This window comes from Gossypium hirsutum, chromosome A06 (assembly GCF_007990345.1).
Source record: "Gossypium hirsutum isolate 1008001.06 chromosome A06, Gossypium_hirsutum_v2.1, whole genome shotgun sequence".
In the NCBI taxonomy this organism is placed as follows: domain Eukaryota; kingdom Viridiplantae; phylum Streptophyta; class Magnoliopsida; order Malvales; family Malvaceae; genus Gossypium; species Gossypium hirsutum.
The window spans coordinates 120467331-120483503 of record NC_053429.1 but is presented as its reverse complement, the minus strand read 5'-3'; the positions used below and the strand labels follow the sequence as shown (position 1 = coordinate 120483503).

The 16173-nt window shown below is 28.5% G+C and overlaps 2 protein-coding genes and 1 long non-coding RNA gene across 4 annotated transcripts; 2 read left to right on the top strand and 1 right to left on the bottom strand.

The window, feature by feature from the left end:
* Positions 1–2673: 2673 nt before the first annotated feature.
* On the top strand, positions 2674–3660 carry LOC107962123 (uncharacterized). The gene is made up of 2 exons (XR_001701521.2): positions 2674–2959; positions 3243–3660. It is a non-coding gene; the product is annotated as an uncharacterized lncRNA (long non-coding RNA).
* A 1725-nt stretch (positions 3661–5385) lies between these two features.
* LOC107962124 (protein trichome birefringence-like 33) lies at positions 5386–7738 on the top strand. Of its 2 annotated transcripts, none has more exons than XM_016898368.2 (6): positions 5386–5749; positions 5844–6060; positions 6479–6656; positions 6743–6942; positions 7054–7212; positions 7299–7738. In XM_016898368.2, exons 1-6 carry the CDS (start codon positions 5575–5577, stop codon positions 7636–7638), a joined length of 1269 nt encoding a protein of 422 aa, XP_016753857.2. In that variant the 5' UTR covers positions 5386–5574; the 3' UTR covers positions 7639–7738. The 2 variants fall into 2 exon arrangements, with proteins under 2 accessions (XP_016753857.2, XP_016753855.2); XM_016898366.2 differs by having other exon boundaries at positions 6470–6656.
* Positions 7739–13341: 5603 nt separating this feature from the next.
* LOC107962125 (abscisic acid receptor PYL4) lies at positions 13342–14504 on the bottom strand. The gene has a single exon (XM_016898369.2). The coding sequence runs from the start codon at positions 14271–14273 to the stop codon at positions 13626–13628; it is 648 nt and encodes a 215-aa protein (XP_016753858.2). The 5' UTR covers positions 14274–14504; the 3' UTR covers positions 13342–13625.
* Between the last annotated feature and the right edge of the window lie 1669 nt (positions 14505–16173).

The window sequence follows — 16173 nt, the reverse complement described above, 5'->3', positions numbered from 1 at the left end:
GGCATTACCACCACCTGAAAACCTGAACTCATGAATGATGTTATCATTTAAAAAAAACGAAGTTTACTGCCATCTCCAATTTGCCAATCTAATTCCCTTACTGGAAGATCTTTACCATGCAGTAAGCTTTTCTACATCTAGATGTCAGTTGGCTTACTTTTAACCTTGAGGAAGGCATAATTTCTGTAGTATTTTTTTACGAAAGTGTTTCTTTTGAAGGATCTTCATTATTAACTATTCTCCAAGCCTGTCTTGTTCAAAGAACCTAATTAAAATCCTTCGATTTTTAAATGTCAAGTTCTCCTTTCCATTTAGGAGTAATCCCAAATACAAAGTTTTGTTTCCACTAGACATTTCTTATTAAACCTTTTCAAGGGCTTTAAAGTAGGATCATTTGAAGATCGGTAGATTTGAGAGTATGGAGAATGTCGAAACCATTTTTTTGAAAAAGGGAATCGACTTTATTTGAAAATGAAAATTAAAACGGGAGTCGCCACCGATCTTTATTAGGTGTGATCGGATCACCCTTGCTTTAATAAAACGTTTTAGTTTATTAAAACGGTGTTTTTGGTCTACGAAACTCGAGAGAAAAGGATTCGGGAGTCAGTTACGTGCAAGGAAGGATTAGCACCCCTGAAACGCCTAAAAATTGGTAACGAATTGATTAGTTAGTGTCTTAATGTCGAAAGTTAAAGATCGGGAATGGATTTGAAATACGATCTTTTTTTAACATTGATTTTAAAAATGCTTGAATTAGCTCAAAACGATTGTTAAAGATTTCCTTATCTCGAGATATCGAAGTATCACATCCCGTAAGTTAGGACACAATACCATGAACTCCCGAGCGCAAAGTAGTCTTTAATTTTAATTGGATTTCCGTGTATTTTAAAACTCAATGATATTTGGCTATCTAGAATCAACGAGAGAATCGAAACCCCGTAAGTTAGGGCACAATTCCTCGATGTTCCAAAATGTGAAACATTGCCTCATTTTGAAACTTTTGTTTTTGAATAATAGCGAGGGCAACACTTAGCAATATGCATTATTCGTTAGGGATAAAATGAAACGATTTTTAGTAAGGATATGTAACAAATTTTAAACGCAACCTTTGAAGTGATGAAATGAAATGGAACGATAATATGGAACATGGGATAATGAAACTTGAATTAGATACAATATTAATGAATGCCACAATATGAAGATGCCAATAAATAATTTCTACTATGTAATAGCCATATTCACAATGTATATTATTTTTTATATCAATCAATAATCAAAGACAAACGAAGTAAAATAATATACAAAAAATAATTTAAGGTAAATAGGATAAAAGTTTAAAATAAATAACAAACGAAATAATTAAGATTTAAAACACATAATGCCAAAGAATAGTTCAAAAAGAACTACATGTGAAAAAGATTCAACATAAATAAAATATAAACAATTTGAAATAAAGTAATATATAAAGCAAATTTTAAATAAATAGTATGTTAAATAAATTAAAATAATACCCATTTAAATTATATAAAAGCGCTTAAAATAAATGATATGTAAAAGAGAAATTTTAAAAAATAAATAATATACAAAAATAGTTTAAACAAAAAAATATATAAATATAATCCAAAGTAACATATATATATATATACACATATATATAAAAATTTTAAAATAAAAAATATATAAAAAATATTTTAAAATAAGTAATGCGCAGAAAATTTAAAACGAACAACAATAAAAGGATTTTAAAAACGATTAATACCTAAATTAGTATAACTAAATAACACCTAAGAAATTTTAAAATATATTATATATAAAATAGTTTAAAATAGAAGGTATATATGTAAAGATATAAAATAAATAATTAAATAGTAAAATGACAACAATAGGAAACGATGAAAATAAATAAAGTTTATTTAAAAGAGTAAATAAAAATGACATTGATAATATAAATAAAAAAATCTGAAGTTTAAAAACTATGTAAAAGGATATAAATAAATAAAATGATAAAAATAAAATATGTATGTATGAAAAATATCAGTAATATTAATACATAAACATAAATAGAAGTATAATGAATGGAAATATAATAGAAACATAAATAAATAAATAAAATTAGAGAAACAGTAATGAGGTTAGAAAAATAACATAAACATGAATATAAATTTTTAAAAGTAAACGAGGAATGAGCAAATAAATAATTAAATAATATTATTATTAAATTCAAGTATATAAAATAATGAATAAGTAATGAAATTAAACAAATTAGGATTTAATCGAAATCAAAACAAAATTAAGAGAAAAAAACGGAATAAAATACAAATATCGGGCCTAGATTATGATACGCGAATGAGATGGGGGACCAAATGGGGCAATATCCCCGTCCCCCAAAACGCATAACTTCAATAGCGACCGAATCTGAACATTTCAAGAATTACAGGGTAAAAATCAAAAGAAAAGAAAAGGAAATAAGGCTGAATTGCGACAGACCACAAAAGTGAAGGGATCGAATCCAAAATAACCCATTAAAGCGGAAACGCTCGGGTCTTGGCATGGAGCGGGTCGGGTCGAAAACGGGTTGGCCAAAACGGTGCCATTTTGGCACCTGGACTACCACCCAAAAACGGCATCGTTTCCAGGGTTGCATTTAAGCCCATTTTTTTCAGAAATTTTCATTTGCAACCTCCTCTCTAAAAAAAAATCTGAGATTCCCCTAACTCTCTCCCTTCTCTCCTTGTAGCCGGCCAAAGGGGACACCCAAATCTCCATCTATCGTGCCACCACTGTACCCGGCGGCCGACAGTGCACAAGGGTGGGCATTAAGCCCCGTTTCAAGGCGCGTTTGAAGGTTATAACACCATCAATCCTCGGAAGCGCAAGGATAATGGTTCGCACCCCCTTTTGGGTTCGAACGCGACAACGACGAAAAGCCCTCCGACGAAGCGGTCACGGGGCGGTTTCGGTGAGTTTTTACTCCCTTTTTATTTTGTTTAAAATAGATTTATGATTAAAAAAATAAAAATGAAAAATAAAAAAATGAAAGCATAAATAAAATATGAAGAACGAGTCGAAAACGAGATTGGAATCAACCTTTGCTTGTATTTTGCTCTTTTTCCTTAATAGTCTGTGTAAAAAAATTGTTTGTTCCAGGCTTTTCTTATAGCCGAATACAAAGATTTTTCTACTGTTTGTTACTATTTCCTTTTGCTTCTGCTGCTTTGCTCTCTTTTGCTTCTGTTTTGCAGGCCTAGGGGGGTCAACGGCAGTGAAAGCATGCCATTTTGGTGTAAGGTTGAAGGCAAAGTCGGCCCTTGGGCGTCGTGCATGCCGAGGGCGCACATGGGAAGGGTACAGCGCCAGGGGAGGAGACTAGGGTTTCGGTTTGCCAAGATTGGCTTGATTTTGGGCCTATCGGGCTGTCCTTGTAATTGGGTTTTAGTTTATATTTCTTTTTTGGGTCTGGGCTGATTAGCAATTATGGGCCCGGGTAAATTTAGGTACCTACAGAGAAAATCATAGTCAACCTACAACGAGGAGAGAGCAATTTGGACTTCCATCCTTAGAGCTTGATATTCAGCGTATTAATGGTAGATTGAAAAAATGAGCTTTTAGAAGAAATATGCTTCATATTAAATCCCAAGTACCTACCAAGAGATTTGTTGACATGACTGTGAAGTTTTCTTTAAGCATCTTCATGAATCTGGGAGTCTCAAATAGCTTGAAAAAATTGGTAGGCTAATCATCTGGTCTTGGGGCCTTTAATCGTTTCGTTCACATTTTTCTTCATTTTTTAAAAATAATAAGAATATAATTTTCTTTTTAAAAAATTAAACTCGGCCCAAAATTATATATATAAGAAAAAGTATGAATAAATTGAAAAATATAGTGATAATTTTATAGACAGGTGAGGTGTAGCATGCATAAAATCATCCAACTTGTTTTTTTTTTAATATGATTTATGGTATAATGGTTCACTTGCAATTATGATCCTTTTACTTTTCTTACTTTATGTAATAATGGTTAAATTTCTATTTCAATCTCTATACTACACTCAAATTTGTTTAATTTCAGTTTTGATCCTTTCATTTCTCTTTTTAGATTATATAACGATAATCAAATTTAGTTTTAGTCCCTATATTACGCTTAAATTCAAGATTTTATCTCTATATTTAATTTTTGACATAATTTAATACTTTTCAAGAATTATTTATAAAATTTATCATTTATATACAGAGGAATATATTTTATTGCATAATTTATTATTTAATTTATTAATTATATTTTAAAGTGATTAACTTGCACATTGGATGGTGTCTTGTATTTTAATTCTATCACATCATATTTTTAATCTCAATTTATTAATTATTTTTTTATACCATGTATAAAACTATACATAACTGAATAAAAGGAAAAATGTGTTTCAACATGCTCGAGTCCATATTTTTTTTGTATTTAATAATAATATCAGTCAAACTAAAATTCAGTAGACAATTTAATAGAAACAAAAATATATGGAAATGATTTAGGTGATGCATTGCATCATCCAAGGTGTACAACAAAACAGCTAACTGCTGCTTTATTTTATTGTTAAAGAGTAGACATTATAATAAAAGCATATAAAAATAATGTAAAATGTCACCAAATCCTCACCTAAATGCTAAATTTCTTAAAACAAAGCAACCTTAGTTTATTAAATCACCATCACCATCACCTTTATTTTTTTTTCTTTTAATATTAAATACAATAGCAAAGGTTAAGTTAAATAAATAACATTAAAAATGACATGACATATATATATATATATGTTTAAATATTTCAAGAATTAATTATTTATCTAAAATTTTAAATATAATTATGAAGATAGAAATTGCATATCCATGTCACTAAAGTAGGATAATGATATGGCATCTTTTACATTTTAGGGACAATCCTTAGCTTAAAAGCCAATGGAAAATTATAGCTTCTCCATTACACCATTTACTGCCCACTACCACTCTTTTTTATTTTCTTTAAGAGAAAAAAAATAAATCACTTGAGTAGATCTACAAAACATGTAATTAATGAAAATGAAAATAAAAATAAAAATTAAGAAAACCTATTTCCCCCTCAATATCTATGATGAACTTATTAAGACAAATCATATAGTTTGATTAATGTAGGGGCTAAACAATCATTTTCTAGCTGCAAATTATGCATCATTATTCAACAACACAACGGTACTTTATGTAACCAAAAATAATAAAGAAATTATATATATAAATGCTAATAATATTGAATAATAATTATAATAATTATTTTTTTCTCGGGTTTATATCGAATTTCTATTTAAATAAAATTATTAGAATTATAAATATACGAATTTGAATGATAAAATTAAAATTTCAGAATGAGAACACATGAACCTATTAAATTGCTGAAACAGTAGTGGAAGTAAACCTTTGCATAGTTCTCTCTATATATTAATTCATGAATCCAATCTCAACATTCCTAAACCCTTGTAAATAATTAGAATTCACACACAAATTTAAGGTAAAAAAAAATACAGATTTTTGGGTTTAATTTTAAAGAAACAAAGATATGAAACCACCATTGTCGTCTTCTTCCTCTGCTGTTCTTAGAAAAGCTCGACTCTCTCCCTACCTCTTTACGTTGTTAGCTTTCATTGTTTTCGTTTCTATTCTTTATGGAGAAGATTTCATGTGCATTCTTGGACAACTTGAACCAATTCCAGGCCGAGCCATGTCTAAACCTGGTGAGTTAACTCAACTCAGTCAAACGAGTCAAGCTTTGTTTTTTATTTTTATGTTGTTTGGATTTAACTTGGGAATTGGGGTTGTTGGGGTTAGTGAAAAGAAGAGGGAAGTTGGCATTCGCTATAGGGAAGGGCGAAGAAGGATGTGATATATTCAGTGGGAGGTGGGTGAGGGACGAGTTAACTCGGCCTCTCTATGAAGAATCGGAGTGTCCGTACATTCAACCCCAGTTGACATGTCAAGAACATGGAAGACCTGATAAAGACTATCAGAAATGGCGATGGCAACCTCATGGATGCGATCTTCCTAGGTAAAAACAAATTATTCATATTTTAATGTTTTATTTTATATACTATACTGTGAAAGTAATATAAAGACCCTTCTACTAACAGGTAAATTTAATATTGCATTTTTCATTCAAAAAATTGATTAAATTAATTCTTATATGTTAAATTAAATAGCAAATGAATCATTCTATTAAAAATTGACCCTGTATGGTAGGATGATATACACGTGGCGCTCGTCAACTACGTTTATTTTTATAGTAGAAATGAATGAAATTTTAAATACAAATAACCCATTTACTTTTTTGATTTAACATATAGAAATTAATTTATTTATTTTTTAAATATAATAGACAAAATACAATTTAACTTTTAATATAAAAACTTCAATGATACTTTTACTTCCGATACATAGCCTGAGAATAATTATTATAGAATGAACAGCTTCAATGCGACATTGATGTTGGAAACACTGAGAGGGAAGAAAATGATGTTTGTTGGTGACTCATTGAACCGTGGTCAATTTGTATCAATGATATGTCTTCTTCATAAACTCATCCCTGATGACCAAAAATCCATGAAAACTCATAAAAATGGTTCCCTCACAGTTTTCAAAGCCAGGGTACGTAATTTAATTTAATTTATGATCAATATTTTTTTAAGTTAAAATCTCCATTGATGTTCAAATATTATTTTTTCGTTTTTAAGGATTATAATACGAGCATTGAGTTCTACTGGGCTCCATTTCTCCTTGAATCGAACTCAGATAATGCGATTGTTCATAGGATATCGGATAGAATAGTGAGGAAAGGTTCGATCAATAAGCATGGCAAGAATTGGAAAGGGGTTGATATCTTGGTTTTCAATACCTATTTGTGGTGGATGACTGGACTGGACATGAAAGTCTTGTAGGTGTCGGATATGGATGTATTTAATTTTTTAATATATTTTAAAAAAAATTAAAAATATAATATCAGAAATGTTTCGAATAAAAATATTTATTATATATTTTTGAGCAGGAAAGGATCGTTTGAGGACGAGAATAAAGAAATAATAAAGGTTTCAACTGAGGAAGCCTATGGAATGGGAATGAGAAGCATGTTGAGATGGGCGAGAAAAAATATGGATCGCAAGAAGACTAGGGTTTTTTTCACTAGCATGTCCCCTACTCATGCAAAGTAATTATATAATTTAAAGTTTCGAATTATCGAATTTTTTCTGTTAAATTAATTTGTGTTGGATCGTTCATTTGTTCTTTTGATAGGGGTATAGATTGGGGAGGTGAACCAGGTGAAAACTGTTATAATCAAACAACAATGATTGAAGATCCGAATTATTGGGGTTCAGATAGTAGAAAGAGTGTAATGAAAGTGATTGGGGAAGCGTTTAGTAAATCAAAGTACCCCATTACATTCCTTAACATCACTCAACTCTCAAATTATCGCAAAGATGCACACACATCGATTTATAAAAAGCAATGGAATCCATTGACACCTAAGCAGTTAGCTAACCCGAGTAGCTATGCGGATTGTATTCATTGGTGTTTGCCTGGCCTTCAAGATACTTGGAATGAGCTTCTCTTTGCCAAATTATTTTATCCTTGAATGTATATTTTTCTATTATAGCTTTTGAGGTTTGTTTTGTCAAATGAATTTATATTAAAATTTTGTTTCGGGGAATTCGAAATTTAATTCAGTTGATTCACATAGAGTTTTAATTTTTTATTACGAAACTACCACTTGTTTATCAAATTCTTAGATAATTAGACCCTATTTACACGAATAATTTAGTAAGACTGACAAGCACTGCTTAATTATGTTTTTGGGCCTAATACTGAAATATTTCATTTTGGGAGGGGTTTTAAAGTGGATTAAAAAAAAAAAAGTGGTCCAACCTTTGGCATACACTTATAGACCTATGTAAGAAACTAAAGCTGTCGTTGTGTTAGGCTTAAGAGATAAGAATTTCCCTTGACAGATAATCACTTCTGTGATGAGTTAAATGGATATTAACTCAATTGAATAATCATTAATTTACTTGTTTTAAGTGTTTTTTTTTATTTTATATTTTTTATATAAAAAATATATATACTTAAATCACAAAATGATAACTAAACTATACTTATTTTTTTAAATTGATATTTAAACTTTTTTATTGTCATAAGAGGCACTTAAACTATACCACTTACCTATTTTATCTCTGTTGTTAAAAAAATTCCCTTAACCAATCATTTTGTAGCACGAGATAATTTTAAACTAAAATATCCAAAAAAAAGATTAAATATTATTTCCTTTGTAAACATATTTATCTTTTTTTTGTTCTTCACCTAAAAATTCTAGTGACAAAAAATTCAAGAACTAATCAGAAACACATTTGAACCCAGTTTTCGACAATAAAGCCTAGATTGTGATGAGTTTTTTTTCTTTTTAATTTTTAATATATCCTACCGGACACATCTAACACCTTTAACTCGCTTGTGAATGTACGAGATAATTTTTTTTAATTAAATTATGTTTTTAATTTGTTTCACACACTCTCTCTCCCTATGATACTTTCTTTCTCTTTTACACACTCTCTCTCCCTATGATTCTTTCTTTCTCTTTTAATGAATTTTTTTAAAAGTTAAAATTTTTTTGACAATCCTCTTACTTTTTTTTTGTAATTAGCTTTTTTTTTTGTATTTAGACTTTATGTTTTATCTGGTCTCTTTCATTATAGAAGTGCATTCAGCATTAATTATTTTATGCGAAGTATATAGAAAGCACAGGAAAAGTTATTTTTTAGAAAAATAAAATATAGATTTTGGATTGGGCGAGAAAGGAATCAAAATCGAGGTTTAAAAAGAAAAACAAGCTTATTAAAATTTGGATTTTATTGTCGAAAACTGGGTTTGAATAAGCTTTTCTAAGGATTCTTGAAATTTCCATCACTGGAGTTATTGGTGAAGAACAAAAGAGAAAAAATATATGTTAATAAATTTTTTTTTGAAAACAAACTCAAGGAAATAATATTTAATTTTTTTATATTTTTAGTTAATAATTGTCGTGTGTCACAAAATAATTGGTTAAGAGATTTTATTTTTTGACAGCTGGGTAATTTAAGCACCGGGGCATAGTTTAGGTACCATTTTGGGTAACAGAGTATAGTTTAGGTACCACTTGAGACAAAAAAAAGTATAGGTACTAACTTGAGAAAATGAGTATAATTTACGTATCATTTTATTGTTTAAGCCAAAAATATATGCACATAATAAGGTTTTTTCACCTAAATAATATAAAAAATAAAATTAATAACTAAAATGATATGCCCATAAGATTATTTACCAAAATGGTATGATTTTATTGACAGGGAACACCAAACTAAAATGTAATGATCTAAAGTATTCAAGGACTTCATATGCAAATTTACCCTTTTGAGTGGCCGCTGAAAAAAAAGTGAAAGGGTACCTCATGCCACATGAGGCATCAAAACTTAATTGCCTTCTAAGCCTTCATTATTTATTATTTTATTTTTATTTCCCTTCAGTTCACTACATTGTGTTTAAAAAAGTTCTCAACCTAATTTTGTAGTTAAATAAGCTCTTATGATTTTTACTCATAAAAGCCCTTTATTTTAATATTAAAGTAAATATATTTTGAATTTCAAGCTCTTAGCTTAATTTTTTGTTGATGCAACAAAAATTATATACACTTTAACATCAACATAAAATCTAAAAAGTAATAAAAAATTCAAAAGAGTAGTTAAGAATATCATGTATTTAAGAACTCTCAAGAAATTTTAATTTTTTTTATTTAATAAACTATTCTCATCAAATTCACATAAACATAAAATGCAAATTAGTTTATATTTTTTTAAATAGCTTTACTTTGGGTAAAATATATTTACGTTAATATTAAAATAAAGGGTTTTTATGAATAAAAAGTATAGGTTAAGAGCTTATTTAACTACAAAAATAGGTTGAGGGCTTGTTTAAACACAATGTAGTGAGTTAAAGGGGAATAAAAAGAAAATAATAAATAAGGAGGGCTTAGAAGGCAATTAGCCACATTTAAAGTTTGGTGCAGCGACATTGCCAGGCGGCAACTTTTCACTTTTTTTTAAAGTCACTCAAAATGGTAAATTTTTATATCAAATCCCTGAATACTTTAGATCATTACATTTCAATCCGGTGCCGCCAATTTGACAAGCAGCACCAGTAAAACCTTACCATTTTGGTAAATAATCTAATAGACATGCCATTTCAGTTATTAATTTTAATTTTTATATTATTTAAGTAAAAAAGCCACATAATAAGATTTAAACCCAAGCTTCTAAAATTTTCAACATTTATGTATACTTTACCATTCAATTAAAACTTCATCTATTAATTATATTAATTTTCATACCAAAAGAAACAGTAAATACGCCTTTTATCAACAAAAGGCCAAATTGGTGCATGCTTACCACTTTATTGGCAAATAGGAATCTCTTTGATTGCAGCTTTGGCCTCATCCCAAATCTAATTCCCCATTGCCCCATCATCCCCAACATCCTCTTTTTCCTTGTTAATTCATTCCAGTAGGAGTAAAACTTAAGCAATTATGTATTATGTTATACCATTTAGGAGTCCAACTCTAACCTAACCCAACCATTTTATGAACGCTTGTAAATTTATAGCTTTAGACCAAACTATGCAATGATGATCCCAAATGGAAACCTCAATTCCATTCTTATTCTATCATAGCAACCCATGATGCTTTGGAACCTTTCCTAGTCTCCATTGCACTATCATTAGGAAAACATAAAGCTTAGCAAACATGGTAATATTAAGCCCCTTCAAAATTTTAAATCCAAGCCCTGTTTTGTTGTACGTGCCTCGCCAAGAAGCAAGACTATGGTAGACCAAGCCGATGAAACAACAAATTTATTGTTGCCAGTCAGGTCTCAGGACATTGAGCGCGTAAGTTCAATTCCTACAGTGTGTTCTTTTCGGATTTGAATATAATTTCTTTATTAATTTTGACAATTAATTATAATTATTTGTAACTTTCAAAAAAAATTAACATATTATTTATAATAATAACATTATATTATCATTTCAATGCATTGGAATAAGATATATATGTAAATATTAATTTAAAGATTAGCCTTAAGTTAAATTATGTTAATCGTATTTTCCTGTTACTGTAATTTAGAAAAAAAGAGGGTCGAAAAACTTACTTATTTCATTTCCAATGTTTATATTCTTTTTATAGCGTAATGATGTTGATTATATAAAGTTTGATAATCGCATGATATTAATATTATCAAGTTGCAGACAAGAAGCACGTGTAGGGGGGTGCCATCGACTGATTTTCTTAGCAGATTCCAGGCTGTTGCAAATGCAAGCAAATCGCATGGCCTTCATAGCAAGTGGCCAATATGGCTTTTCAAACTTTGAACAAATCATTTTAATTTTGGATTTTGGATCATTTACAAGCCTTAAATCTTTTGATTCATTTCACCAAATTTTGGATTAATAAAACATTATAAATGATTACTTATCAAAAAACAATATGGACATTGATTAATGAAAATTACAAGAAAAAAGAGGAAAAAAAAGATTGTTAAGTGATGGAGGCTTTGAGCAGTCAAATCAGGTTCGAGACAGACCAAATGGTTGGCTTTGTTATATAAAAAATGTGAAACATTAATATCATTCCATCCCACTTGCACTTCAACTTGCAAATATATATATATATATATTATGTAAAGCGATAAAAATTATGAATAAAAACATTATTTTGAAGGTAAAAATTATGAATAGAATTAAATTCGAAACGTAGAATTATAAATAATATAATAATTGGTTTTAAAGAATATATTTAGTAACACAAATTCTGTGAATTAGTAATAAAGGAAAAGAATAAATAGAAAAGATGTTGAAGATTACCATCAACTTGCAATGTTTAGTACCACAAGTTGGAGTTTTATAAGAAATCAAGTTGCATTTTCTAAACCACCTTTTGATTCTTCTCTCTCAAGTACATGAATTTTGAAACTTTGATTACCGGCTGATTTTAAATCACTATAATCTTGTTTTCCAATTTCATATCATTTACATTTAATAATCATTTTCCTCAATCAAAAATCTAAAAATCAATTAAACCATATTCGATTCAGCTCTAAATCCAAAAAATAAAGCTATTCTGTTAATAGAAATCATCATTGATTAATGGTTTGATCATTAACGAATGTCAATAAAAGAATAAGAAGTATGCTGTAAAGTCTTAAATATTTTTAAAAATATACTCTAAAATGAGCTTGAACAAAGAATATCTAGGTTTATTCAAATTTGAACATACATTTATCTAGATTCCGCTTAGATGTGATTATTAAAAATTATAAAATGTTATCTGAAAATCATAAAATATTTTTAAAATTATATAAATTCAAATAATTATAAAAATATCATAAAATATAAAAATCTAACATGGAAGAAGCTGTAAGAGAGGAAAGCAATTTCAGGAATTACATTGATTACTAAAAATATGTCATTGTTGTATTCTTGAGACATTTTGATGAATAATTACCTACTTAAATTTTGATCATCTTTTTTTTTTTTAAAAAAAATTATACTTTTTAATATTTTTATTTTTTATAATTTTAAATAATTATTTATATTTTTTAATGATTTATATTTTTATTATAATTTTTAAAAATATTTTATGTTATTTTAATAATTACATTTAAAATGAGCCTAGATAAATTATTGTCCAAATTCAAATAAATTTAAATGTTCATTTGTTTAAGTTTAGTCTAAATGTAAATTTTTAAAAAAATATTGATATAGCATGTCACGTGTCAACTTCTAATTGCTTTCATCGGTCATATAAACTTCATTAATAATGGAACTGATCAATAACAATTTCGATAAATTAATTACACTTTTTTTCATAAAAGAAATGTTTTTGATTGCAAAAATATCATGTAGGTCAGTGGATTATAGAGAAAAACAATGAAAACCTATCCGTACATGAAAATTCTAAAGATATGGTTTATATTATATATATATATATATATATATAATTTAGCCTCTTTTCTTGTAAACATGTTACATGATGGAATAAAAATTAGAAAGAAATGATTAAATTGAATATAGTAATGTAAATGCCAAGTCTCTAACATGTCATACACCGGCCCTTTTCATCTTCTTTATCCATATATAATCTTATATTATATAGCCATTAGCCACCCCTATGATCCGTGGATTACTAACTGGAATTTCTATATACTTTTTCTTTTATTAAATCAAACACCCTTTTTAAATATACTAACCCAGCTGAAGATATTTTAAGTGGAAATCACATATATTTGATGAAACAAAGAAGGAAATACATTCATAATTACATTAAAATTGAGTGTGATCATCAAAGCGAAATCTTCACCAGATGGGAAGAAAAAAGCTAAAAATTACAAATTAAACATTACATCATTGATACCAATATTGTAACATATGATCACATTCAACTTTATCTATGAATCTCGATACGAAGTCATTAATGGATAAATCCCACATCGAGAAAAAAAAAAAGAATTGAGAGAATTAGATTTTCTTTTTCTTTGGAATAGTTTAGGGAGATGATGACAATGATTCTTTTGTTGCCATATTTTCAGCCATTTGAGCCAAAGATTGAAGGTTGCAACGTACAATAGTATCAACGAAAGTGCATGTATCTTCTCTGGTATTACCGGGCGGTATGTCAACGACGAATGATTCCACCACAACTGTCCCGTTACCTTTGTTTGAAGCGTGTAGAGTCGTGACAGACTTGTAATTATTCAACCGATGAACACCTCCGACGACGCTAAAGCTAAGCACGTGATGTTCGTCGTCAAGGATTTCAAGCCTCTCGGTGCTGAAAGCGGCGGGGAGACCCGATATGACGTGGACTTCACGGAGGCTGCCTACGTTACCGTCACCGACGATGACATGACAGCTTTTGAGGAAGTGTTTATAAGCTTGAGGGTTATCGAAACGGCGAACCACCGACCAGACGGTTTCGACAGGGGCCTTGATGGTTTGAACCACAGCGGAGCAACACTGGTTAGGACCCAAGGTGTGGAAGTGGTAGGCGGAGACCATGTCGGGAACGGAGACGCCGGTTGGAAGAGGGAAAAAGGACGTGAGAGTGGTAGGGGGTGGGGGTTGTTGTTTTTGGTGGCGGCAGGTGCCAACGGCGGTGGTAGTGGTGCGTTGGAGCTGCAAAGAGGAAGGCATTTGATGGGGGGTAGTTTAAGAGGGCGAAAAATGAGGGCATGGGATGAAGATCATGGTTTTGAATATATACGATAAGGTGGAAAAGGGAGGATTTGTTGGAGTTGGAGAGAGAGAGAGAGGGGTATATTTTGTTAATAGCAAACAGGCTTACGCCGGACACTGCAAGTGGATCGACAAGTTGAAGCTTCCTTGGACTTTGTTTAGGTAGATTTTCTAATTATTTTATTCAAACGATAAGCTTCCAACTTTTCTCATTTTCTTTTTCTTTTTCTTTTAATTATTTATTGGGTTCTTCTCTTTGTTCATTGTTGAATGTTGATACTAACTTTTAAAGGTTTTTTTTCCCTATTAGTAGATTTATTAAAATATTAACAAATAAATATTTTTAAAAAATTATACATTGACAATATTTTAAAATTATTTACAATATAAAAAATACTTTGTAAGTATATTAAATATTAATAAATTATTTAATTGTTACTGTTTGTACAAGATTAAATTTTAAATTTTAAAAAGTATAGTAACTAAAATTGATCAAATTAAAATATATATATTATATCCACGGCATATGCAAAGTACATAGCTTAATATTATTGATAAATTAATACATATTATAATGTTACTTATCATATATTGCTATTTTATAATTACATTTTTAGTTGTAAAGTTTAATGAATGTTATTGATAAATTACATAGATAATCATTCAACCATTCAAAAGGTTTAAACTCGGTTATTCAACTATTCAAAGTATCAATTTTGGTACTAACATTTCTTTTTTGATAATTGAGGAAGAAGAACGAGATTTCTTGATATTAAACTCAAATTTTCATGCCTACTACATAATATTTGTCATTGGACCAAAAGATTATAGACATTTTGGACACTAACATTGCTGACATAAAAAAATTGGTCACCTAACTATTAAATACTAATAATTAAATAAGTGATAGTACCATACATATTGGATGATACACAGCAATAGCATTTCTTTCAATGTACAACATACATTGAACATGTTCTATTATAATTTAAATAAAAAAATATAATTTTCATAACTTTATTTTTTGAGAAGTTTTATTTAGTTATTAAACTTTGAAAATTCATAATACTATCACCAAATTTATGTTTGTTAAAACATATTTTATTTTAATTTGATTATCAATATTTTTTTAAATTCACTATAATAAATTGTTTTATTATTTTTATTTTTATTATATTATTAATAAAATACACAATTAATCAGGTTTCGACTTAATCACCCACCTATTAAAATTATTAATTTGGACATTCATATTAATGACATAAAATTTCTTTTATCAATTAACCATTTCATTGTTTTATATTAATAAAATTTACTTTTTATTTAAATTTAATAATAAAATATATAAATATAAATATTATATTTTAAAAAATAATATTTTAAAATTATAAAATGAGTCGAGTCAGATCAATTCGAGGTGAAAATTTTTAAACCCCAACCTCGTCCATAAACACTTTTAAATATATCATATAACAATATTAATGTAGTATTATAATTTTAAAGTTAAAAGAATAAATTATAGTTTAAACACATAACTTTTCTATAGATTTTATTTTATATGGAAATTCATAATCTTTGCCAAAAATTATATTATTAATATTTAATCTCTATTTTTAGTGATTCATTGTCAATATGGCTTTCATATCAATTTAACTGCCAATATTTGTTTAAATCCATTATAAGAAATTAGTTTTTTTTATATTAAAATATTTGAGATAAGATTTAAATAAGAATTAAATATGAGATACATATCTATCATAATTTGCTATTCTGTTAGAAATTATTAACTACTTTCTTATCCATATTTTAAATTATTTAATATTATATTAAATAAAAGTGTAAAAATGTGATATTCTAA